The sequence below is a fragment of the Salvelinus fontinalis genome, chromosome 1 (genome assembly GCF_029448725.1).
Source record: "Salvelinus fontinalis isolate EN_2023a chromosome 1, ASM2944872v1, whole genome shotgun sequence".
Classification (NCBI taxonomy): domain Eukaryota; kingdom Metazoa; phylum Chordata; class Actinopteri; order Salmoniformes; family Salmonidae; genus Salvelinus; species Salvelinus fontinalis.
The window spans coordinates 59,535,120-59,561,964 of NC_074665.1; the positions used below are offsets into that span (position 1 = coordinate 59,535,120).

The window sequence follows — 26,845 nt, forward strand, 5'->3', positions numbered from 1 at the left end:
GAGTGCTTGGGTCTTGATATGGGTGCTGGGGGTGGTTTGTATGGTGGGAGGTAGCATGGCGCATGTACTGCATCACCCATCCAGCGTATCAGATCGGTGGAGAATATTCCCATACGCTTATTAGGGTAGTACAGCACTCTACAAACACACAAAGAATCAGAACATAGGTTCACAGGAAGGCCTTGATTTGTGGGAATAGTATGCTCTTCATTGAAACACACATCCTTTTGTTGAGCATCTGAAGTAGCTTTTCATCCCCGGTGGACCTGTGCTGCAGCCTTCCAAGCACAAGGCCAGAACTTGTGACACTGGTAATAAGGCTATGCTACATAAGGAGAGGCAACACACACAACTTCCTGTTTTCTTGGAAGACCGCAAGCTGTGGAAGGAGTGATCAGAGTTCTGAGATTTGAGAAACTGCCCGCTGGCATCAAAAGGCACGTAGTCCTCTCATGCAGTCAATGACCAAAAGTGGCGTTATTAATATTTTTTGTAATTACATAATGAATAAAGATTATTTAAAAATAACTGACGGAAATCCTGTTTTTCTATGTCAAACAGTTTTGTTATATTTCAGTCTTCTCTGATGTAAATAAAGTTTAATATTGGGATGCAAACTCCCAATTGAATACATTTCAACTCTATATCTGAAGTGGAACAGGTATCTTAAAAAAATAAATAAAATTGAAGCCCATAATCATGTATGTGAGGTGTGTCAATTTGTTTAAAACAAGCTCCCGAGTGGTGCAGTGGTCTAAAGCACTGCATCTCAGAGGCGTCACTATAGTCCCTGGTTTGATTCCACGCTGTATCACATCCGGATGTGATTGGGAGTCCCATAGGACGGTGCACAATTTGCCCAGCATCGTCCGGGGTAGGCCGTCATTGTAAATAAGAATTTGTTCTTATTTACTTGCCTGACTTGCCTAGTTAAATTAAAAAATATATATTTTTAAAACACTACCAAGAATCACTGTGTGACCCTGATTTAGCCTAATGCAGTAAAAGGCTAATCACACAGACTCACACAGTGCTGACAGAGAATATAATGTATTACATTAGTACAGTACTTTTCATTATACAGAATCTCAATTTAAAACATAAACACAAAAAAAACAGACACAACTAGACAGGGCGACTGACACAAAGAACACAGCTGACACTACAAGGGACAAGGAGCACAGCTATCAACAAGCCTTTCTAAAGAGAAAGGGGCTGAAAGCCTGATTCCCCCAAGGAGATGAACTTGGTCCTGGGGGCGTGGAGGAGCAGAATGCCATCACTATATACAGTATACACATAGTATAAACCCTACTAGAGTCTGATACCAATAACACACTCATTCATAGATACCCACACAGTTAAAAAAAAACATTGGGGAAATGTGAATCCTTGTGTGTATCAGTAAATCCAAAACACATACCCACTATACAGTAGAAACACTGCACAAACATGCTGATGTAAAAATATACAACAACATCGTGCAGTAGACCTACTTAATTGTGTGCATAACACAACACACTGAAGCACATCATACATCACTGTTTCTAACAGTAACATACAGACACACAGTCATCAAGTAAACTTGGCCAAATACTGTATGGAATCACATAGAAAATGTACAATGACTAAAATGGCGTCATATCCTGACTACCTTTTGCATGTCACCCGCCAGGGCTGACCAAATCCTGTGTCATAGTTCTGTTTGATCTTTTCTATGAAATTGGGCATTCATGTTAAGGGAAAATCGAATCAGCTGTCCAATTGTCTCCTTATGAAGGAGTGTCAAAAGCCCTCAAGCTCTACCCCTCTCTTCCATCTCTCTCTCTCTCTCTCTCCCTCTCTCTGTCTGTCCTCTCCCACCATCATTCCACTTACTGTACACAAGGGCCCTTTTTGTGTGGAGGATCATCAGACTCACATGGTTTAGAGTGAGGGTTCGCAGGACAGTGTTCAGAGGAGGACAGAACAGAGGAGTGCCTTGAACGCTAAAACTACACAACCCTGTTTGTGGTCTAGGTAGGTGGGCACAGGAACCATGGAAAACAGCAAGACGGAAGGTAAATTCTGGTTCTATAATCAAGATGTCACATTGACTACAGGTATCACCAATATGGTTTTGGTTGATGGTTTTGGGATTTTATGATTAGTTGGTAGTCACATGGTTTATAGAGATGCTACAGTAAATAAAAATACTTTTATTGCTGATGTGGAATATCTTTGGTGTGCTGTGCATAACATATTTTTTTTTATGTGTTTGAACTGGTTACATGGACAAATACGCTTTTTATGATACCTGTTGTGGATGGACAGTTATTGGTAAGATATTGCAACAAAGTTGGTATGCTTGACCTTCTCATTCAATGTTCTTCGGCATTACATGACTATCTGACTATCCAATGTCTTAACAACTAGTTACGTGGCAAAACTCTGATGTATGATACAACCATTGAAAGACTTCAAATTTGGTCCAAATTGGTTGTCTTGAATTTTATTTTACATTGTTCTTTTTTTCAGGAAATCTGCTATACATGTATTCCTGTTTAGAATATGTAATTCCAGCACAAGCTCAAATGCATAATGTATGATAAGCAGACATTTAAAATGACCTTTAAATGCTGCTCGCTGATTGGACATTTGGCATTTGAACAGAAACAGATGGAGTTGAGTAGGGTATTTCCATTATGGTACAACTGTTTGATTGTTTGATGACACAAGCCTTGTCTACTTTAACATTACATGTAGAATTTTAGTGTTTGGGTAACTTGTAAGGGTTTACTCTTACATTATTTACTGTGCATAGGCTGCATAATGAGACGTTGTGTTGGACATCCCACATGACTATATGATTTGTCTTTATCATCGTCTATTTTGTTCTGTATCTCAAAATAATGGTTTGTGTATAATTGGGAGCTGTATCTGAGGATTTTCTCCATAGTGATGTGTGCGACAGGGAGCTACAGTAAATCCATATTGATGCGTGATTAACTGATGTCCTTGACTTCTAGAACAAAACCAGGAAATGGAGGAGGCCAACCTAGAGATTGCTCAGGTAACCAGCTCTATAGTCAGTTCCTTTGCAAAAGACACCGCTGCCTATGTGCAGTATGATCAACACCGCCAGAGAAATGGAAATAGCCTCGGTTACGGCCTGTCTCTAATCTTATTATATGTAAATGCATGTCAATGGACTGGTATACAGTATGTTCTAACAAAATGCTCCAGATATGTATAATATCGTAACAGTACTGGTACAATATAATACACAGACGTTGTTGCACTGCAGTAAGGTACTGTATGTGTTGTGTATGTACTGTATTGTTATGCACTCTAAAGTAGTGAGCAGAGGCAGGGTATTGCACAGCAACACAGAGATAACATCTGTACATCTGTAAAGAAGGGCAGCTTCCCTAATGAATCTGCAGCCTGATGGCTTTCACATGACCGTATCCACAGAGTAGAGGAGTGAAGAGAAGATGACTGGGGCTGGCAGCAGCCTGAACCCCTGTCTGTTCACATGAGCTGATTCACTTATCTCTGTAGACTAAATTCAATAACCCAACATCCTAAGAACGGCAGCTACACCAAAGGAGAGAAAAAAGGGAATCACTGCTGGCATATAACAGAAGGGAAAAAAGAGAAATTGGGACACTCCAAACAACAACAACAATGAAAAAGATAACGAGGATAATGTGACTCAGTGGAGAGCGTTGTAGGAAACAAACCCTGTGGCAAAATGAGCTGTGACCTAGCTGACCTCTGATACACTCTTAGAAAAAGGCTTTTTGGGCTGTCCCCATACGAGAACCCTCTAGAGCGTTGGGCCAGTAACCGAAAGATCGCTATTTCTAATCCCCAAGCCGACAAGGTAAAAAACTGTCAATGTGCCCTTGAGCAAGGCACTTAACCCTATTTGCTCCATGGTCGCTGTTAATCATTTCAGACCCTGGCCGTGACTCCACTCTCAAGGAGAAAAAATATTTCCAATTCACGCATGCGTATTAATACACACTTGTACATGTGTAAAGTAGGACAAATATAAGCACCCACAGAATTATTATTACTTTGGTTAAAACAGCTATGTAATTTATTCACCCCCACATATGGAAGCAATGTAGCATTTCACAGTTATGTTCTGGACATTTTGGAGCCATTAGCAATGTCACAAACAATCATATCACTGTAGTAACGGTTGTTACATCCTGACTGCTAACCTCTGACCTGGTGCTCCAGCTGCAGTCCTTGGTGGCAGAGCTGCGTACATTGCTGCAGGGGGTGTTACAGGACATGGCTGTGCTGCAGCAGAGGGACAGCAGTCTGGAAGAGAGGGCTCATGCACACCAGAGAGACCTGGATGACAGGATCATGGGAATCAGGAACTCCCTCAACACGTTTAAGGTACCGCACTCTCCACATGACTTGACGGAACCTCACTGATATCTGAAACCAAATATTTGCCTGTTTGTCATTCTGCTCATACCATACAAGTGGACTACAGTAAAACCAGTAACAGTTTCTAGCAATTGAAGCAGGATGCTTAACACAAAAAAAGTATTGCAGTATGTAGCTATCTGGTACATGTACCATGTGTTGTGAATGTAGCTACATATCGTAGTGATGTGCTTGTGCTATACACAGTGGCCAATTTATTAGATACACCCATGTACGACCGGGTCAGACCCCCCTTTGCCTCCAGAACAACCTGAATTCTTTGGGGCATGGAAACATTGTTCAATTGGTATGAAGGGACCTAACATGTGCCAGGAAAACATTCCCCACACCATTACACCACCGCCACCAGCCTGTACCATTGACACCAGGCAGGCTGGGGCAATGGACTCATGCTGCTTATGCCAAATCCTGAATCTGCCATCAGCATGACGCAACAGGAACCAGGATTTGTTGGACCAGCCAATGTTTTTCCACTCTTCAATTATCCAATGTTGGTGATCGCGTGCCCACTGGAGCCACTTCTTCTTGTTTTTAGCTGATGGGAGTGGAACCCGGTGTTGTCATCTGTTGAAATAGCACATCCGTGACAATGATCGACGAGTTGTGCATTTCGAGATGCCGTACTGCGCATCACTTGCATGATTCTTGCCATTCCCCTTTGACCTCTCTCATCAACGAGCTGTTTTCGCTCACAGGACTGCATCTGACTGGATGTTTTTTTTTGTCGCGCCATTCTTGGTAAACCCTAGATACTGTCGTGCTTGAAAAGCCCAGGAGGCCGGCTGTTTTTGAGATACTGGAACCGGCGCGCCTGGCACCGACAATCATACCACGCAAAAAGTCACTTAGTTCACTCGTTTTTCCCATTCTAACATTCAATTGAACAGTGACTAAATGCCTTGGTGCCTGTCTGCCTGCTTTATATAGCAAGCCAAAGCCATGTGACTCACTGTCTGTAGGAGCGAAACCATTTTCGTGTACGGGGTGGTGTACCTTATAAACTGGCCACTGAGTGTATGTTCTGGTTGTGTTTAGGAGGACCTGAGCAGTGCTCTAACCCAGATCAAAGAGGTTAGCAGCAGACAGAAAGAGCTACAGGAAGGCCTGGAGTTCCTCCAATCAGAGACCGGCAGAGAGATCCGGCCCGTTCAACAGAGGTGTGTGACACACACATGTTGCATGCACAAACATTCACACACATACTTTCGTCACCTGAAATGAACTCACCATTCCCCTTGGTTTTGTCAGAAAAAGCTCCAAAGGGGACTGCCATGGGGAGGGCCATGAGTGTCTCTCCAACCAGACAGAGCTCAACGTCATCCAGCATTACTTTGCCAGCCTGCCCAGCATCTCTCCACACAGGAGCATAGCCTCGACACAGAGTGAGTTATACCTCTGAGGAACAGACAGAGTCCACTCATAGGAGATCCTGTATGTGTGTCATCGATGTACTGACTAGCTGGTCCTTACCCATTGGGCACAGACGTCAATTCAACGTTTATTCCATGTTGGTTCAAAAAACAAACATTGCTTCAACCAGTGTGTGCCCAGTGGGTTAGGGTTAGCCATTGAACATACTTCCTTTAGATGAATCAAATACTTGGCGGCTGGATAGGGATGTTACAGCACATGAAATCAATTAGAGACAGCGGAATTGCATTGACAATGCTTGTGTTTTCTCCCTGTGTATGTATGTACTGTGTGTGGTGCAGCCTCTAACTCAGAGCAGGAGGCAGCCAGTGGCCTGCCCCAGAGGGGTCAGTCGAAGTCTCCAGTGTGGACAGAATCGAAAGAGAGCCGGGACGACACGGATGCACAGAGTGCCTCAGAAAACAGTGAGGCACATCACCACTGACGTTACACACAGTGACTTATTCCCTTGTTACATTACAGAGCCCTACATTAAATTATTTTGTAGTCAATAGACTTATTCCCATTTAATAGGTCACAGCTGTGTAAAAAGCACACTTATTTTATTAACCTTCATTTCCAGTGGTGGCCTGAGAACAACAATGTGAGCAACACATTCAGGAATGATCACTACAAAATTACAGTAACAACATTACATAAAATTACAAAATTAAATTACATTACATTCAAAAAGGGTAGTAGAAACGAATATATACAATCAATCAAAATATATACTGTATATATTATATATACATATATATTATCAGAGCCCTAAATTCCCCTTTTGGGACCAAAAAATCTAGTTTTAAAGTGAACTGAGGAGCATAGTAACTGAAAGCAGTCTTCCTTAACGCAGAGGAGATCAGTGGAACCTCTAGTACCAGCCAGTCTTGAGAGCGAGTATTATAGTTACTCGATTTCCAGTTTAGAAGTGAGGTGAGGTAGTATGGGAGTTTCTGGAGAAGTGCTTTATATATGAATCATAGCCAATGTTGCACCCTTCTGCTAGTCAGAGACACCCAGCCAACAGAACTACAGTATATACAGTTGAAGTCGGAAGTTTACATACACCTTAGACAAATACATTTACTCTCAGTTTTTCACAATTCCTGACATTTAATCCAAGTAAAAATTCCCTGTCTTAGGTCAGTTAGGATCACCACTTTATTTTAAGAATGTGAAATGTCAGAATAATAGTAGAGATAATGATTTATTTCAGCTTTTAATTCTTTCATCACATTCACAGTGGGTCAGAAGTTTACATACACTCAATTAGTATTTGGTAGCATTGCCTTTAAATTGTTTAACTTGGGTCAAACATTTCGGGTAGCCTTCCACAAGCTTCCCACAATAAGTTGGGTGAATTTTGGCACATTCCTCCTGACAGAGCTGGTGTAACTGAGTCAGGTCTGTAGGCCTCCTTGCTCGCACATGCTTTTTCAGTTCTGCCCACACATTTTCTATAGGATTGAGGTCAGAGCTGTGTGATGGCCACTCCAATACCTTGACTTTGTTGTCCTTAAGCCATTTTGCCACAACTTTGGAAGTATGCTTGGGGTCATTGTCCATTTGGAAGACCCATTTGCGACCAAGCTTTAACTTCCTGACTGATGTCTTGAGATGTTGCTTTAATATATCCACATAATTTTCCTCCCTCACGATGCCATCTATTTTGTGAAGTGCACCAGTCCTCCTGCCGCAAAGCACCCCCAAAACATGATGAAACCAACACCGTGCTTAACAATTGGGATGGTGTTCTTCGGCTTGCAAGCCTCCCCCTTGTTCCTCCAAACATAATGATGGTCATTATGGGCAAAGAGTTCTATTTTTGTTTCATCAGACCAGAGGACATTTCTCCAAAATGTACAATCATTGTCTCCATGTGCAGTTGCAAACCTCAGTCTGGCATTTTTATGGCAGTTTTGGAGCAGCGGCTTCTTCCTTGCTGAGCGGCCTTTCAGGTTATGTCATAATAGGACTTGTTTTACTTTGGATATAGATACTTTTATACCTGTTTCCTTCAGCATCTTCACAAGGTCCTTTACTGTTGTTCTGGGATTGATTTGCACTTGTCGCACCAAAGTACGTTCATCTCTGGGAGACAGAACGCGTCTCCTTCCTGAGCGGTATGACGGCTGCGTGGTCCCATGGTGTTTATACTTGCGTACTATTGTTTGTACAGATGAACGTGGTACCTTCAGGCGTTTGGAAATTGCTCCCAAGGATGAACCAGACTTGTGGGGGTCCACAATTGTTTTCTGAGGTCTTGGCTTTTTTCTTTTGATTTTCCCATGATGTCAAGCAAAGAGGCACTGAGTTTGAAGGTTGGCCTTGAAATACATCAACAGTTACACCTCCAATTGACTCAAATTATGTAAATTAGCCTATCATAAGCTTCTAAAACCATGACATCATTTTCTGGAATTTTCCAAGCTGTTTAAAGGCTCAGTCAACTCAGTGTATGTAAACTTCTGACCCACTGGAATTGTGATCAAATCAAATCAACGTTTATTTGTCACGTGCGCCAAATACAACAGGTGTAGGTAGACCTTACAGTGAAAAGCTTACCTACAGACTCTAACCAATAGTGCAAAAAAGGTATTAGGTGAACAATAGGTAATTAAAGAAATAAAAACAACAGTAAAAAGATAGTGAAAAATAACAGTAGCGAGGCTATAAATGTAGCGAGGCTACATACAGACACCGGTTAGTCGGGCTGATTGAGGTAGTATGTACATGTAGATATGGTTAAAGTGACTATGCATATATGATGAACAGAGTAGCAGTAGCGTAAAAGAGGGTTTGGTGGGTGGCGGGTGGCGGGTGGCGGGACACAATGCAGATGGCCCGGTTAGCCAATGCGTGGGAGCACTGGTTGGTCGGGCCAATTGAGGTAGTATGTACATGAATGTATAGTTAAAGTGACTATGCATATATGATAAAGAGAGAGTAGCAGCAGCGTAAAAGAGGGGTTGGGGTATGGGCACACAATTCAAATAGTCATTTGATTACCTGTTCAGGAGTCTTATGGCTTGGGGGTAAAAACTGTCCTTTTTGTCCTAGACTTGGCACGCCGGTACCGCTTGCCATGCGTTAGTAGAGAGAACAGTCTATGACTGGGGTGCCTGGGGTCTTTGGCAATTTTTAGGGCCTTCCTCTGACAACGCCTGGTGTAGAGGTCCTGGATGGCAGGCAGCTTAGCCCCAGTGATGTACTGGGCCATACGCTCTACCCTCTGTAGTGCCTTGCTGTCGGACGCCGAGCAATTGCCGTACCGGGCAGTGATGCAACCAGTCAGGATGCTCTCGATGTTGCAGCTGTAGAACATTTCAAGTTCTCAGGACCCATGCCAAATCTTTTTAGTTTCCTTCAGAGGAATAGGCTTTGTTGTGCCCTCTTTACGACTGTCTTGGTGTGTTTGGACCATTCTAGTTTGTTGGTGATGTGGACACCAAGGAACTTGAAGCTCTCAAACTGCTCCACTGCTGCCCTGTCGATGAGTATGGGGGCGTGCTCGGTCCTCCTTTTTCTGTAGCCCACAATCATCTCCTTAGCATTGGTTACATTGAGGGATAGGTTGCTATTCTGGCACCACCCGGCCAGGTCTTTGAGCTCCTCCCTGTAGGCTGTCTCGTCGTTGTCGGTTGTGTCGTCTGCAAACTTAATGATCGTGTTGGAGTCGTGCCAGGCCATGCAGTCGTGGGTGAACAGGGAGTACAGGAGGGGACTGAGCACGCACCCCTGGTGGGCTCCAGTGTTGAGGATCAGCGTGGCAGATGTGTTGCTACCTACCCTCACCACCTGTGGGCGGCCTGTCAGGATGTCCAGGATCCAGTTGCAGAGGGATGTGTTAAGTCCCAGAATCCTTAGCTTAGTGATGAGATTTGAGGGTACTATGGTATTGAACGCTGAGCTGTAGTCAATGAATAGCATTCTCACATAGGTGTTCCTTTTGTCTAGGTGGGAAAGGGCAGTGTGGAGTGCAATGGAGATTGCATCATCTGTGGATCTGTATAGGCGCTATGCAAATTGGAGTGGGTCTATGGTTTCTGGGATAATGGTGTTGATGTGAGCCATTACCAGCCTTTCAAAGCACTTCATGGCTACGGACGTGAGTGCTACGGTTCTGTAGTCATTTAGGCAGGTTGCCTTTGTTTTCTTGGGCACAGGGACTATGGTGGAAGAGGATTACAGAGAATACACTGATACAGTGAATTAGAAGTGAAATAATCTGTCTGTTAACAATTGTTGGAAAACTGACTTGTGTCATGCACAAAGTAGATGTCCTAACTGACTTGCCAAAACTATAGTTTGTTAACAAGAAATTTGTGAAGTGGTTGAAAAACTAGTTTTAATGACTCCAACCTAAGTGTATGTAAACTGACATTCAGTGTGTTGCTTCTTTTGCACTGTGTGTGTGTGTGTGTGTGTGTGTGTGCGTGCGTGCGTGCGTGCGCGTGCGCGTGCGTGTGTGTGTGTGTGTCAGATAAGAGGCAGATGGCTGCCCTGGAGCTGTTGGAGTCAGAGAGGGTGTATGTGTCGTACCTGTCTCTCCTGCTGAAAGCCAACATCACCTTCAACAGCACAGAGGACCTCCACACCAAAGACAAACGGTACTGTACCACTGACGGTTATTATTTACACATTTATGTGAGATGTACAGTGCCTTGCAAAAGTATTCATCCCCCTTGGCGTTTTTCCTATTTTGTTGCATTACAACCTGTCATTTAAATTTAATTTTATTTCAATTTCATGTAATGGACATACACAAAACAATCCAAATTGGTGAAGTGAAATGAAAAAAAGAACAAAAAAATTCAAAAAAATACAAAACGGAAAAGTGGTGCGTGCATATGTATTCACCCCGTTTCCTGTGAAGCCCCTAAATAAGATCTGGTGCAACCAATTACCTTCAGAAGTCACATAATTAGTTAAATAAAATCCAACTGTGTGCAATCTAAGTGTCACATGATCTCAGTATATATACACCTGTTCTGAAAGGCCCCAGAGTCTACAACACCACTAAGCAAGGGGCACCACCAAGCAAGCGGTACTATGAAGACCAAGGAGCTCTCCAAACAAGTCAGGGACAAAGTTGTGGAGAAGTACAGATCAGGGTTGGGTAATAAAAAAATATCAGAAACTTTGAACATCCCACAGAGCACCATTAAATCGATTATTTAAAAAATAATACACAACAAGCCTGCCAAGAGAGGGCCTCCCACCAAAACTCATGGACCAGGCAAGGAGGGCATTAATCAGAGAGGCAACAAAGAGACCAAAGATAACCCTCAAGGAGCTGCAAAGCTCGACAGCGGAGATTGGAGTATCTGTCCATAGAACCACTTTAAGCCGTACACTCCACAGACCTGGGCGTTACGGAAGAGAGGCCAGAAAAAAATAAGCAAACATGTTTGGTGTTCGCCAAAATGTATGTGGGAGACTCCCGAAACATATGGAAGAAGGTACTCTGGTCAGATGAGACTAAAATGTAGCTTTCGGGCCATCAAGGAAAACGCTATGTCTGGCACAAACCCAACACCTCTCATCACCCCAAGAACACCATGGCAGCATCATGCTGTGGGGATGTTTTTCATCGGCAGGGACTGGGAAACTGGTCGGATTTGAAGGAATAATGGATGGCGCTAAATACAGGGAAATTCTTGAGGGATACCTGTTTCAGTCTTCCAGAGATTTGAGACTGGGACGGAGGTTCACCTTCCAGCAGGACAATGACCTTAAGCATATTGCTAAAGCAACACTTGAGTGGTTTAAGGGGAACATTTAAATGTCTTGAAATGGCCTAGTCAAAACCCAGACCTCAATCCAATTGAGAATCTGTGGTATGACTTAAAGATTGCTGTACACCAGCGGAACCCATCCAACTTGAAGGAGCTGGAGCAGTTTTGCCTTGAAGAATGGGCAAAAATCCCAGTGGCTAGATGTGCCAAGCATATAGAGATATACCCCAAGAGACTTGCAGCTGTAATTGCTGCAAAAGTTGGCTCTACAAAGTATTGACTTTGGGGGGGGTGAATAGTTATGCACGCTCAAGTTTTCTGTTTTTTTTGTCTTGTTTCTTGTTTGTTTCACAATCAAAAATATTTTGCTTCTTCAAAGTGGTAGGCATGTTGTGTAAATCAAATGATAAACCCCCAATAATCAATTTTCCATGTTGTAAGGCAACAAAATAGGAAAAATGCCAAGGGGGGTGAATACTTTCGCAAGACACTGTAGTAGCCACACTGTGGCTGAACTGTTTTGTTATAGTTCACAGCAACAGAGCCACCGGACCACTATTACATAAATATAGGCTTCGTAGGAACCAATTAAATTAGGTTTGTACATTTGTCACAGTGGGCCAGTGCTTTAGGGTTCAGGGTTAGGGTTTAATAGTGCACTATGACTCATTGAAGCAGATTAAATTTTAACTGTTGTTCTCAACATTGACCTTGGTAGAACCCTTAGGTTCGGTTCATAAACAACAAAAGATAAATGACTGCTGCAAAATATAAAATACTGCTGTGAAACATGCTATTACTATCAGCATGCTATGACTGTTACTTACACTGCAATTTCTATTACTAGCCTACTCCCACTATTATAACAACAACTTTCACTGGTCCATTTACCTCAGTATTCTGTATGCTAACACCATCATGTTTAAATGCATCTTCCAATTCCATAATTTCAGTTCTGTCGTCTCCTTTATCTCTGTCTGTAGTTATCTGCATCTTTTTCACTCTCTCTTTCATCCATCCAGTCTTCATATCGCTTCACATTTCTCCAGTTCTGTTTGAGCCTTTATCAACCACTGTTCTGTACCTCTCTCCTCGCAGAGTAATGTGGTGTGATGTGTATTATATCTATGTCCTTTGTCTCTCTCCAGGCCATTCCCCAGTTCTCTACGTTTCCTCATCCAGCAACACCTGGAGCTGCTTCACACTCTGCAGGAGAGGGTGCTCAAGCGCCAGTGGCAGGGCATCATGGGAGATGTATTCATGAGGCTCACCAGCAAAGAGGTATTCATTTTTCACAGGCACAAATGACCCATGACGTCATGGAAAGGAGCCTTCAAGGGTTTACCCCTGACCAGGTAAACTGACCTAGAGAAACTCAGGGCTCTACTTTAGTGATGGTGTCACAGTCTGGCTGCAAACTACATTACCCCTCACATACAGTATCCAGTCTATTAGGTGCTTATTGTATTAGGACCAATGTGATTTAAGTGGATGGGACTGATTGAACGAGGGAAATTAATTGATTGGTGGCGTTAGCAGTTAGGGGCCCCATAGGAGACTGTCCAGGGGAAATGCTGTGATTCAGACCTGGCGCTAGGATAAAGTGACTATGGGGGGCAGTTGAAATCAGTGAGGCGGCACAATTTTGGGGGGTTCTTGCATTGGAATTATATTGAATTCTGCTTATATCACACTATACCACACTAAACATAAAGTTCAAATGCCAAGACTCCGAGACTATTGATTGAGTGCTTGAGTGGCAGGTTTGGCGCTTAATCTGTAGCCTATCTCCCCTGCACTGTACCAGCACAATGGACAGCGCCTTACACACTAAAGTATGTGTCAAACTCATTCCACGGAGGGCCGAGCATCTGCGGGTTTTCGCTCCACTCTTGTACTTGATTTATGAATTAAGGTCACTAATTAGTAAGGAACGCCCCTCAACGCTTGTCTAGGTTTAAATGGAAAGGAAAAACGAAACACCTGCAGACACTCGGCCCTCCGAGGAATGAGTTTGACACCACTGCACTCAAGCAAGTACATATTTGTCAGAGCTACTAGGAGTACTGGGTGGATAGAGTCAAGCGCAGAGAGCAGGTTTAAGGAACGTGGATTTATTTTCCAATGCAAAGGGAAAACGATCATGCCCTAAAACACACAGGCGCGTGAAAAGATGAGTCCAAAAACACCGGACTAAACTGTTCCGAGAAAATAACAAAATCCACTTCACAATCCAACACCAACATAACAGACAACAAGCCCGCACAACAGCCAGCGGGCTACCTACCCTTAAATAGCCTACCCCCCAAGCTAAACTCCAAAACAGGTGCACCCAATCAGCCCAAACTAACAGAAACAAAAAGAAAAGAATCGATGGCAGCTAGTAGGCCGGTGACGACGACCGCCGAGCGCCGCCCGAACAGGAAGAGGCACCATCCTCGGCGGGATTGTGACAGTACCCCCCCTCTGACGCGCGGCTCCCGCAGCGCGCCGACCCCGGCCTCGAGGACGACCCGGAGGGCGAGGCGCAGGACAATCCGGGTGGCGACGGTGGAAGTCAGCCAAGAGGGAAGGATCTAAAATGTCCCTCCCCGGTACCCAGCACCTCTCCTCCGGACCGTACCCCTCCCAGTCAACGAGGTACTGCAGGCCCCTCACCCGGCGTCTCGAGTCCAGAATAGCTCGTACAGCGTACGCCGGGGACCCCTCAATCTCCAGAGGGGGCGGAGGGACCTCCGGTACCTCACCTTCCTGAAGGGGACCAGCTACCACCGGCCTGAGGAGAGACACATGAAACAAGGGGTTAATACGATAGTAAGAAGGGAGTTGTAATCTATAACACACCTCGTTTATCCTCCTCAGGACTTTAAATGGCCCCACACACTGCGGCCCCAGCTTCCGGCAGGGCAGGCGGAGGGGCAGGTTTCGGGTCGAGAGCCAGACCCTGTCCCCTGGTGCGAACACAGGGGCCTCACTGCGGTGGCGGTCAGCGCTCCTCTTCTGCCGCTCACTGGCCTGCCTGAGAGAGGCCTGGACTGCCCGCCAGGTCTCTCTAGAGCGCTGTACCCACTCCTCCACCGCAGGAGCTTCAGTCTGGCTCTGATGCCACGGAGCCAGGACCGGCTGGTACCCCAATACGCATTCAAATGGCGACATGTTAGTTGAGGAGTGGCGGAGTGAGTTCTGGGCCAACTCTGCCCACGGGACGTACCTTGCCCATTCTCCAGGCCGGTCCTGGCAATACGACCTCAGAAACCTACCCACTTCCTGGTTCACTCTTTCCACCTGCCCATTACTTTTGGGGTGATACCCAGAGGTAAGGCTGACCGAGACCCCCAGACGCTCCATAAACGCCCTCCATACCCGGGACGTGAACTGGGGACCTCGATCAGATACGATGTCCTCCGGCACCCCGTAATGCCGGAAGACGTGGGTAAATAGAGCCTCCGCAGTCTGTAGGGCCGTAGGGAGACCAGGCAATGGAAGGAGACGACAGGACTTAGAAAACCGATCCACAACGACCAAAACGGTAGTGTTCCCCTGAGACGGGGGAAGATCAGTCAGGAAATCTACCGATAAATGAGACCATGGCCGTTGTGGAACCGGGAGGGGTTGTAACTTCCCTCTCGGCAGGTGCCTAGGAGCCTTACTCTGTGCGCATACCGAGCAGGAAGAGACATAGAGTCTCACGTCCTTAGCCAAGGTGGGCCACCAGTATTTCCTCCCAAGACCCCGCACTGTCCTCTCAATCCCCGGATGACCCGAAGAAGGTAATGTATGAGCCCACCGAATCAAACGATCACGAACACCAAGCGGTACGTACCTAAGGCCAGTTGGACACTGGGATGGCACAGGTTCTACCCTTAACGCCCGCTCGATGTCCGCGTCCACCTCCCATACCACCGGGGCCACCAGACACGAGGCTGGAAGGATGGGAGTCGGATCGATGGGCCGGTCATCCGTGTCATAGAGACGAGACAGCGCGTCGGCCTTAGTGTTGAGGGAACCTGGTCGGTAAGAGATCGTAAATCTAAAACGAGTAAAGAACATGGCCCACCTAGCTTGACGCGGATTCAGTCTCTTCGCCTCTCGGATATACTCCAGATTGCGGTGGTCAGTCCAGATGAGAAAAGGGTATTTTTCCCCCTCAAGCCAGTGTCTCCACACCTTCAGGGCTTTTACCATAGCTAGTAACTCCCGGTCCCCCACATCATAGTTCCGCTCCGCCGGCTCCAGCTTCTTAGAAAAGAAAGCACAGGGACGGAGCTTCGGTGGCGTGCCCGAGCGCTGTGATAGCACGGCTCCAACACCAGCCTCGGACGCATCCACCTCCACTATGAACGCTAACGAAGGGTCCGGATGCGCCAACACGGGAGCCTCAGTAAACCTTGCCTTCAACTGATTGAAGGCTCCATCTGCCTCGGCCGAGCACCGTAGACGCACCGGCCCCCCCTTCAGCAGTGAGGTAATGGGTGCCGCCACTTGACCAAAACCCCGGATAAACCTCCGGTAGTAATTGGCAAACCCTAAAAACCGCTGCACCTCCATAGTTGGGAGAGGGGTGGTCGCTGCTCCTGCTGACTCCATAAGGTGGTGCGGGCTTCTGTCAGAGCTACTAGGAGTACTGGGTGGATGGAGTCAAGCGCAGAGAGCAGGTTTAAGGAACTTGGATTTATTTTCCAATGCACAGGGAAAACGATCATGCCCTAAAACACACGGGCGCATGAAAAGATGAGTCCAAAAACACCGGACTAAACTGTTCCGAGAAAATAACAAAATCCACTTCACAATCCAACACCAACATAACAGACAACTGGCCCGCACAACAGCCAGCAGGCTACCTACCCTTAAATAGCCTACCCCCCAAACTAAACTCCAAAACAGGTGCACCCAATCAGCCCAAACTAACAGAAACAAAAAGAAAAGAATCGATGGCAGCTAGTAGGCCGGTGACGACGACCGCTGAGCGCCGCCCGAACAGGAAGAGGCACCATCCTCGGCGGGATTCGTGACAATATTGGTAATGAATATAGGCTACAAGATAGATAAGGTAATTCACCTATTACAAACAGCCTATGTGAATGCAGCCATACACACAGCTGTCTTACCAAAATAATGCAAACTAAATGCTGAAAGTAGTAGCCTAGTCATTCATGCATGAAAACAAAAATACTGAATAGCAGTTTGCCTTAGAATACCGACAACTGCGAATGCGAACAAAACAAAACAGCGGTACCAAGTAGGCCTAGTAAACAAAATATCAGATTGAAAGGGCATGACAATCTATATTTAGGCTAGTTACATTAACAGTAAACAAAAGGTGAATGGAGATCCAAATAACCAAAACTTAGCCTACTTTAGTGAGATGCAGCCTGGCTTGACAAACAAATAGGCCTACAGGCCCGCTTCAAACATGGAAAACCATGTCGCTCATGAGTACAGCAACACATTGAGATATGGCACAATACACTTCTGTAATTCAAATTTGACCCAAGTAATCAATTAAGCAATGCTAGCCTACCTCAAACATGTTGTTTCCTATACATACAGTTCCATTTACAACCATGAAAACCAATAGGCTACCAAGAAATCCATAATAGAATGTATCTATTTCTATGATGAAACATACCGATATGTAGCAATACCCAGGGGAGTCATTCAGCAGTAACCAAGTATTCCAGCACTCACAAGGGTGGCAGGTAGCCTTCCCTGAGCTGGCAGGGTGGAGGAATCTGCAGTTCTGCTACGTGTTTCTATGTTTTGTAGTGAGGTAGATAAGCATTTCCAATGACATCATCAACCAATAAGTAGGCAATTGGTAGGCAATAATTGGTTAAAATCACAGAATGCACACCAATGATGTCATTGGAAACACTTATCTTCCTCTATTTTTACTACAAAACAAAGAAACACACAATTTTCACATATATTGACGTTGGGGTCATGCTGGAGATGATGAATATGAAGTTGAAATATAATTTATTTTCCCTTTAACCCTCAACAACTGCTCCCCTGGCGGCCGATGACGATTAAGGCAGCCCCCCGCACCTCTCTGATTCCGAGGGGTTGGGTTAAATGCGGAAGACACATTTAGGTTGAATGCATTCAGTTGTGCAACTGACTAGGTATCCCCTTTCCCTTTCCTATGAACCAGTTGCTCTTAAATTAATGTTTTTGGATAGAAAACCTGCAGCTAGGGTATGATTGTATAGGCTAACCTGGGCTGGCTTCTCTGTTCCAAGATCGTCAGGAACAGTCAGAGGTGGAGGGGGCTGTGGAGCCGTTATCTTGGCGGCACTTGTGGAAGGGTGGGTAGGCTCTGCAGGCGGAGCTAGCTGAAGCTCGGCAGCATCATCGCTGCTGAGCTTGGCGGCGGCCTTGGTGGTTTGATGCTGCTGCTGCTCATAGCTCTCCTTCTCCTTTGTTTGTGTACTTTGGCAAAGCGAATTTCTGATATCCATCGTGGCAGATTAGCTGGCTTGGCTAATAACACTAATGCTTTTTACAGCTGACTAGCTAAGAAGCTAACTAAACTCTGTTATGGTGGGGCGTGAGGCAGAGATAAGTGAAGCCGCTTCAACTGTAAACTTTACCCCGCCCTTATAAATCGAAATCAAATATTACAGGCCGAGGTATCACGTTTTTCACTTAGTCTATCTCAGATGAGAAGTGTTTTCCCCCGCTTTTTATGGGAACCCAAAGGAGTCATACCTAACCACACCAGTGGCTTTCCATAGCCCCCCCTACACACATTCTGTCCATTGTGCTGAAACAGTGCAGCGGAGATACAGATTTTGTGCCTACCTTCATTTAATCATTTGTAATTTTTTGCCATTTTAATGTCGGGACATAAAACTAAAACTGAGGGGTCACAAGTTTCAACTAACTGGTCTACGCCCCCTTTTTTCCCATCGTGGAACCGTGCCCGCTGTGACACAGTGCATCTCCTCACCAATTACACTATCATATGTGGAGTCCTTAAAATGAATCACAAGATCACATCTGACACTCAGGAGAGACGTGGGGATTTGGGAGAGAGGATAGATTTAGTCTCTGTCTATGTTTCAGATAATTTCTCTGTCTGTCTACACTCTAGTCTAGAATATGACCCTATCTACTGAGTTTCAATGACTGACTGACTGACTGTGTCTGTCTGTCTGTCTGTCTACACTCTAGTCTAGACTATGACCCCATCTACAGTGCCTTGCAAAAGTATTCACCCCCCTTGGCGATTTTCCTATTTTGTTGCATTACAACCTGTAATTTAAATGGATTATTATTTGGATTTCATGTAATGGACATACACAAAATAGTCCAAATTGGTGAAGTGAAATGAAAAAAATAACAAAAAAATAATTAAAAAACAAACCTGGAAAAGTGGTGTGTGCAAATATTCACCCCCTTTGCTATGAAGGCCCTAAAAAAGATCTGGTTCAACCAATTACCTTCAGAAGTCACATAATTAGTTAAATAAAGTCCACCTGTGTGCAATCTAAGTGTCACATGATCTGTCACATAATCTCAGTATATTTACACCTGTTTTGAAAGGCCCCAGAGTCTGCAACACCACTAAGCAAGCTGTACTATGAAGACCAAGGAGCTCTCCAAACACGTCAGGGACAAAGTTGTGGAGAAGTACAGATCAGGGTCGGGTTATAAAAAAATATCAGAAACTTTGAACATCCCACAGAGCACCATTAAATCCATTATTAAAAAATGGAAAGAATATGGCACCACAACAAACCTGCCAAGAGAGGACCTCCCACCAAAACTCATGGACCAGGCAAGGAGGGCATTAATCAGAGAGGCAACAAAGAGACCAAAGATAACCCCGAAGGAGCTGCAAAGCTCCATAGCGGAGATTGGAGTATGTGTCCATAGGACCACTTTAAGCCGTACACTCCACAGACCTGGGCTTTACGGAAGAGTGGCCAGATAAAAATAAGCAAACATGTTTGGTGTTCACCAAAAGGCATGTGGGAGACTCCCCAAACACATGGAAGAAGGTACTCTGGTCAGATGAGACTAACATTTAGCTTTTTGGCCATTAAGGAAAACGCTATATCTGGCGTAAACCCAACATCTCTCATCACCCAGAGAACACCATCCCCACAGTGAAGCATGGTGTTGGCAGCATCATGCTGTGGGGATGTTTTTCATCGGCAGGGACTGGGAAACTGGTCAGAATTGAAGGAATAATGGATGGCGCTAATTACAGGGAAATTCTTGAGGGATACCTGTTTCAGTCTTCCAGAGATTTGAGACTGGGACGGAGGTTCACCTTCCAGCAAGACAATGACCCTAAGCATACTGCTAAAGCTTCACTCGACTGGTTTAAGGGGAAACATTTAAATGTCTTGGAATGGCCTAGTCAAAACCCAGACCTCAATCCAATTGAGAATCTGTGGTATGACTTAAAGATTGCTGTACACCAGTGGAACCCATCCAACTTGAAGGAGCTGGAGCAGTTTTGCCTTGAAGAATGGGGAAAATCCCAGTGGCTAGATGTGCCAAGCTTATAGAGATATACCCCAAGAGACTTGCAGCTGTAATTGCTGCAAAAAGTGTCTCTACAAAGTATTGACTTTGGTGGGGGTGAATAGTTATGCACGCTCAAATTTTCAGTTTTTTTGTCTCATTTCTTGTTTGTTTCACAATAAAGAATATTTTGCATCTTCAAAGTGATAGGCATGTTGTGTAAATAAAATGATAAACCCCTCAAAAATTCATTTAAATTCCATGTTGTAAGGCAACAAAATAGGAAAAATGCCAAGGGGGTGAGTACTTTCGCAAGCCACTGTATTGAGTTTCAATTGCTGACTGACTGACTGTGACTGTCTGTCTACACTCTTTGATCCTATCTACTGAGTTTCAATGACTGACTGACACTGACTGAATGTCTGTCTGTCTGTCTGTCTGTCTGTCTGTCTGTCTGTCTGTCTGTCTGTCTGTCTGTCTGTCTGTCTGTCTTTCTAATTCTCCATCTTGTCTGTCTTCAACAGAGTGATTTCCTGGACTTCTACGTGTCGTATCTGAAGGAGCTGCCTGAATGTCTGTCTGTGGTCAACATGTTGACCACCACCTCACTAAAAGCAGCCGGCCTGTTTGAGGTAAACAAAGAACACTGAACAACCAGGCTGTATTGACCGCCATTATGGCCATGGGAAGATGTTTTGGGTTGGGTTACTCCGCTCATACAGGAGTAATAAAGGCCTTATACTTGTATTTATTTTATATGCAGCACCCTCAGTACACCCCTATGTCCACAATCACTGCATAGAGCTACCCACAGAGAAGTACTCACAGAAAATAAAGGGTTATTTCAGGAAATCCTGTTACCATTGATTATTATCGTTTAGTAAATCTCTTTGACATTTCGATGAACAAAGAGCACATGATAAGCATACCTGAGTGAAGTTTATTATGACTTCGTTTTTTTGTGACATCTTATCCCCAGTCTTTATTACTGTGTAAACTTTTCATACAATTGATTTCACATGATTTCTGTGTAGACTTGTGCCAACTGACTGTCTCTTCTCTGATTGACTGTCTGATGTTCCAGGGTGACATCAACGGGGACGAGACGACACGCCCCTCTCTCCACACTCTGCTTCTCCAGCCAGTACAAAGGATCCCTGTGTACCTTCAGCTGCTGCAGGTCAGTTCCCTGACACATCTGATACATACAGTACACCACCAACACAACATAGGTATTTAAAAAAGAGAGCCTTCACCATCATAGTATGTTATCTCTAATCAGAGTGGTGGTGACTGTATAAACTGGTCAGGTTAGTGCCGGGTTCATATCCAAGCTGGCACATTTGATTCGTTGGAAGTTGTGGGAAGGTATGTTTTTTTCATATTGGTTGTGGAACAAAGCTATACGTTTCCTGACCGGTAAAACTGAATGTTTTTTTCAACGTTCTGAGAACAGAAGTGCAACATTTTGCTGTTCTGGTAATGTACATTTTTAGGTTACAGGGAGGTTCTGAGAATGTTTCACTCCAGTTCCCTGAAAGTTTAGGTTTTATTAACACTCTGATAATGGAAATTATAGGTTATTTGAAGGTAATTAAATAACTTAAAACTTCCACTGAATGTATCAATAAGACTTTTATCAACACTGCTAGCTTATCTTGGGTTAAACTTTTTTGAACGCCAAGCACAGATACAATAGGATACATGGAAATGAATTTGCTTAGGCATTAATCATGCAAACAGTTATTTAGTTATTGTGACCAGTGGTGGAAAAACAATCCAATTGTCATACTTGAGTAAAAATAAAGATACCTGAACAAAAAATGACTCAAGTAAAAGTGAAAGTCACCCAGTAAAATACTACTTGAGTAAGTCTGAAGTATTTGGTTATACATTCGTAAGTATCAAAAGTTAATGTAATTGCTAAATATATACTTAAGTATAGATTTTTTTACAGATAGCACGGGCATACTCCAACACTCAGGCATAATTTACAAACAAAGCATTTGTGTTTAGTGATTCTGCTAGATCAGAGGCAGTAGGGATGACCAGGGATGTTCTCTTGATAAGTGCATGAATTGGACCGTTTTCCTGTCTCACTAAGCATTCAAAACGTAACCAGTACTTTTGGGTGTCAGGGAAAATGTATGGAGTTAAAGTACATTGTTTTCTTTTGGAATATAGTGAAGTAAAAGTAGTCAAAAATATAAATAGTAAAGTACAGATTCCTCACAAAACTACTTAAGTAGTACTTTAAAGTAGTTTTACACCACTGATTGCAACATGGCATCAGAAAGATTCAAACCTATGATCTTCTGTTCTCTATCCCTGGAATTAGTCCACTGAGCTACCAGGATGGAGCTAGCTGTTTCCTCCACATTTTCTTCATGTTCTGAGAATGGAATTTGAATGAATTGATGTCAAAATGTAGAACTATTTTTTTTCAACTGTCCCAGAATATTCCCAAGAACTGACATAAAAGAGAACCATACATTCTCTGAACGTTCTGAGAACATTGCGTAAGTTACAGCATTTCTTTTTTTAGAACATTCCCAGAATGTAGTAAAAATATGACATTAAATAGAACCTAATGGGAACTTGTGTCGAATGTTCTGTGGAAGTACTGAAATTCCTACAGAAGAACATTGTTTCGTTCGCGGAACTATTTGAGAACATTATCAGTATCAAACCAGGTGGAGTACATTCCTAGAACATGACCAGAAATTCAGTTAAATGTATCCGTGTTTGAACTTTTAGGAAACATTGTGTTAAAGTAATAAAATACCAAGAAAATTATGTTTTTTCCTTAAAAATGTGCTGAGAATGTTCAAAAGCCAAGCAACTATCCTGAACTATTTACAGAAAGTTGTGGGAAAGTTGTATGTGAAATAACCATAGGACAACCACACTCTCACCAAGCTTTAAGAAACAGGTTTCTCAGAACGTTATGTGCTACCTGGGATAAGTCAATAGCATCCCTGTGTGGCCTGTTTTGGTTTCAGAGCCTGTTGAAGCAGACGGATGCAGAGCACCCTGACTACTACCTGCTGCTGGTGTGTATCCAGCAGGTCAGAGCCTTCACCACCCAGTACGCCCACCTACTGCAGCACGACAAAGAGCTGCTCCTGCACAACCGCAAAGAGCTCAAGAGGTCAGCTTCTGATCCAGGCTCAGATTTGGTGTTTTGGTAAGATTGTGCAGATGGGGACAGGATTCAGATGGACTGGTCTGAGGACAATGAACTGTGATGATATACCTTACAGACATTCTCCTGTGAATATGACCAAATAAAGAAGAACTCTTTGTGAGGCTAATGCCACATGCTACTCGGAACTAGGAAACTCTGAAATGTCCGACTTGCTAACTGGTTGAACGCGGCACATGTATAACTACAACCAGTTAGCAAGTCGAAAATGTCCGTTTCCTAGTTCCAACTATCATGTGAACGAAGCGCAAATATAGTTCCTATCTTGTTCTTGTTGCAGGTCAACTATGAAGCAGTTCTTCAAAAATGTGGACTGTGGTAACGTTATGCAAGCCAATGAGATGGGCTCCCCTTACCCCACCAGCAACGCAATACTGTGAGTTATGTTCTGACTACACTCAGCCATTAATATTAGCAGTCAGTCATTAATGCATTTATTGATTAACTCTCTGTCCCACTGACAGCCTCTCCTTCTCCCCTTACAGAGAGCATGCCAACCAGGTGAAACGCAGCAAGCAGAGGCACCTGGAGCAGATCCAGTCTAGACGCTTCCAGGACTGGGAGAGCGAGGCCCACCACTCCGACTCCCCCATCCCATTTTTCTCCCCTGACACCAACCCTCGCCTCAAACCCCCAGGCCTGCAGAGTATCCCTGAGATGGGGTCATCAGAGCAGCTGCCCGGCAAACGGCTGACCCCGGGCTCAGCCCTGTCCGATGCCCAAGGGGAGTTCCTTCGCCCTGGGGACCCTCCGGGCTTGGAGGGGCTGTATGAGGATGCGGACTCGTCCCTCCACAACGTGTCCCTGTTCGACCACTACTCCAGTGCTTCGTCTGACTCTAGTATCGACATCGCCTTTGTGCGCTGCCCTAAGAGCCATCAGGCTGTTCGCGAGGTCTACAACAGCGGGGGCAGCCGGGGGAGCAGGTACAAGCAGCTGCCTGGCCGGGATTGCGTGTCGCCAGATGAGGCCCAAATGATGCAAGCTCACCACCACCGCCCCCTGCAGGCCGCTCAGCGTAAGAGCAAGTCCCTGAACGGGTTGCAGCTGGACAGCACTGTGAGTGGGGACAGTGGCCCCGGACATCTGTCTGACCAGCCGAGGTGCCACGGGGCCCACCAACATGCCAAGCTGGAGAGGCAGTCCAGTAATAAATATCACCCACGCAGCAGCAAGGGCCAGAGCAGCAACAACAGCCCCATCAGCCCCCTGCAGCACAGAGCAGAGCCAGAAAGACAGGTAGCAGCCACTGACAAGGAGCTGCATAACAACAACCACAACAAGGTGGGCATCAGGGAGTGGCTGGATGGAGCCCACAGTTAACAAGCAGTGGGGTTGAGTTTATGAGAAGCACTAAGACGGTTGTTCATTTTTAGATGGAAAAGGGGTGGGTGAGCTATAGAAATAAATGTGTGAGTACTATGCGCTGCTGGGAGTATGTACTAGTATTGTATGTATACTAGTATGTACTATGTGTGCGATATCGTTGTAGATCTGAGTGTCTTTATGACAAATATTACTCATTTACGTAGGACTCTGGGAGCCCACCCTGGGGGGAGGAGCCAAGATGGAAGGCTGAGGCGAATAACCACACCCCCTTCAGTGAGAGGAGCCGGAAACAGGAGAAGGGAGGCTTCCGTAGCTCCTTCAAGAAGCTCTTCAAGAAAAAGTAAGATACACTGTATCTGCTGACCAAAATGTCACTTATCAGCAGAACTTTACACAATTCATTTGAAGTAGCTTAGAATAACAATGTTTGTCAAATACATCGCTCTGGATAAGAGCGTCTGCTAAATGACTTAAATGTAATGTAAATGTACATGATGGAATGACTCAAGTAATGCTGTATCAAGTTTTTTTGGACTATTAGTGTTGCAGTAACCTCATATATATACTGTGTCCTCTAGGTCGGGGGGAGGAGAGAAGGACAAAGACAAGACGGACAGCCAGAACTCCAGTGATCACGAGGCAGGCAAGACCCCAAGAGTCGCCCACCTAGGCATCGAACGTGGGACTGCCGTGTGAAAAGTGTTACTAAAGCGTCACCAGCAGAGAAACACATTGCTCTGAGCAAGGCTTCAAATAGGTGCCAGTGAAATTCTAGGGTATATAGACAGTGTACAAAGCATTAGGAACACCTGCTCTTTCCATGACAGACTGAGCAGGTGAAAGCTATGATCCCTTATTGATGTCACTTGTCAAATCCACTTCAATCAGTGTAGATGAAGGGGAGGAGACAGGTTAAATGATTTTTAAGCCTTGAGACATGGATTGTGTGTGTGCCATTCAGAGGGTGAATGGGCAAGACAAAAGATTTAAGTGCCTTTGAATGGAGTATGGTAGGTGCCAGGCGCTAAACTGCAGCGCTGCTGGGTTTTTCACACCCAACAGTTTCCCATGTGTATTAAGAATGGTCCACCAGCCAAAAGACATCCACTGTGGGAAGCATTGGAGTCAACATGGGCCAGCATCCCTGAGGAATGCTTCCAACACCTTGTAGAGTCCATGCCCCGACAAATTCATTCTGTTTTGAGGTCAAAATGGGTGCCCCCCAAAATTAAGGTGTTCCTAATGTTTTGTACACTCAGTGTACAGTGCAATACAATATATTTCTATGTACACTGCTCAAAAAAATAAAGGGAACACTTAAACAACACAATGTAACTCCAAGTGAATCACACTTCTGTGAAATCAAACTGTCCACTTAGGAAGCAACACTGATTGACAATAAATTTCACATGCTGTTGTGCAAATGGAATAGACAAAAGGTGGAAATTATAGGCAATTAGCAGGACACCCCCAAAAAAGGAGTGATTCTGCAGGTGGTGACCACAGACCACTTCTCAGTTCCTATGCTTCCTGGCTGATGTTTTGGTCACTTTTGAATGTTGGCGGTGCTCTCACTCTAGTGGTAGCATGAGACGGAGTCTACAACCCACACAAGTGGCTCAGGTAGTGCAGTTCATCCAGGATGGCACATCAATGCGAGCTGTGGCAAAAAGGTTTGCTGTGTCTGTCAGCGTAGTGTCCAGAGCATGGAGGCGCTACCAGGAGACAGGCCAGTACATCAGGAGACGTGGAGGAGGCCGTAGGAGGGCAACAACCCAGCAGCAGGACCGCTACCTCCGCCTTTGTGCAAGGAGGTGCACTACCAGAGCCCTGCAAAATGACCTCCAGCAGGCCACAAATGTGCATGTGTCTGCTCAAACGGTCAGAAACAGACTCCATGAGGGTGGTATGAGGGCCCGACGTCCACAGGTGGGGGTTGTGCTTACAGCCCAACACCGTGCAGGACGTTTGGCATTTGCCAGAGAACACCAAGATTGGCAAATTCGCCACTGGCGCCCTGTGCTCTTCACAGATGAAAGCAGGTTCACACTGAGCACATGAGCACATGTGACAGACGTGACAGAGTCTGGAGACGCCGTGGAGAACGTTCTGCTGCCTGCAACATCCTCCAGCATGACCGGTTTGGCGATGGGTCAGTCATGGTGTGGGGTGGCATTTCTTTGTGGGGCCGCACAGCCCTCCATGTGCTCGCCAGAGGTAGCCTGACTGC

The 26,845-nt window shown here is 44.9% G+C and overlaps 1 protein-coding gene across 1 annotated transcript; it reads left to right on the top strand.

The window, feature by feature from the left end:
* Window positions 1-1,883: 1,883 nt before the first annotated feature.
* Window positions 1,884-25,911, top strand: LOC129858894 (rho guanine nucleotide exchange factor 33-like). The gene is made up of 15 exons (XM_055928131.1): window positions 1,884-2,060; window positions 3,009-3,052; window positions 4,234-4,398; window positions 5,488-5,609; window positions 5,701-5,834; window positions 6,165-6,287; window positions 10,349-10,475; window positions 12,752-12,884; window positions 20,606-20,713; window positions 21,166-21,261; window positions 23,084-23,232; window positions 23,567-23,662; window positions 23,772-24,570; window positions 24,819-24,955; window positions 25,194-25,911. Exons 1-15 carry the CDS (start codon window positions 2,039-2,041, stop codon window positions 25,309-25,311), a joined length of 2,373 nt encoding a protein of 790 aa, XP_055784106.1. The 5' UTR covers window positions 1,884-2,038; the 3' UTR covers window positions 25,312-25,911.
* Window positions 25,912-26,845: the final 934 nt, after the last annotated feature.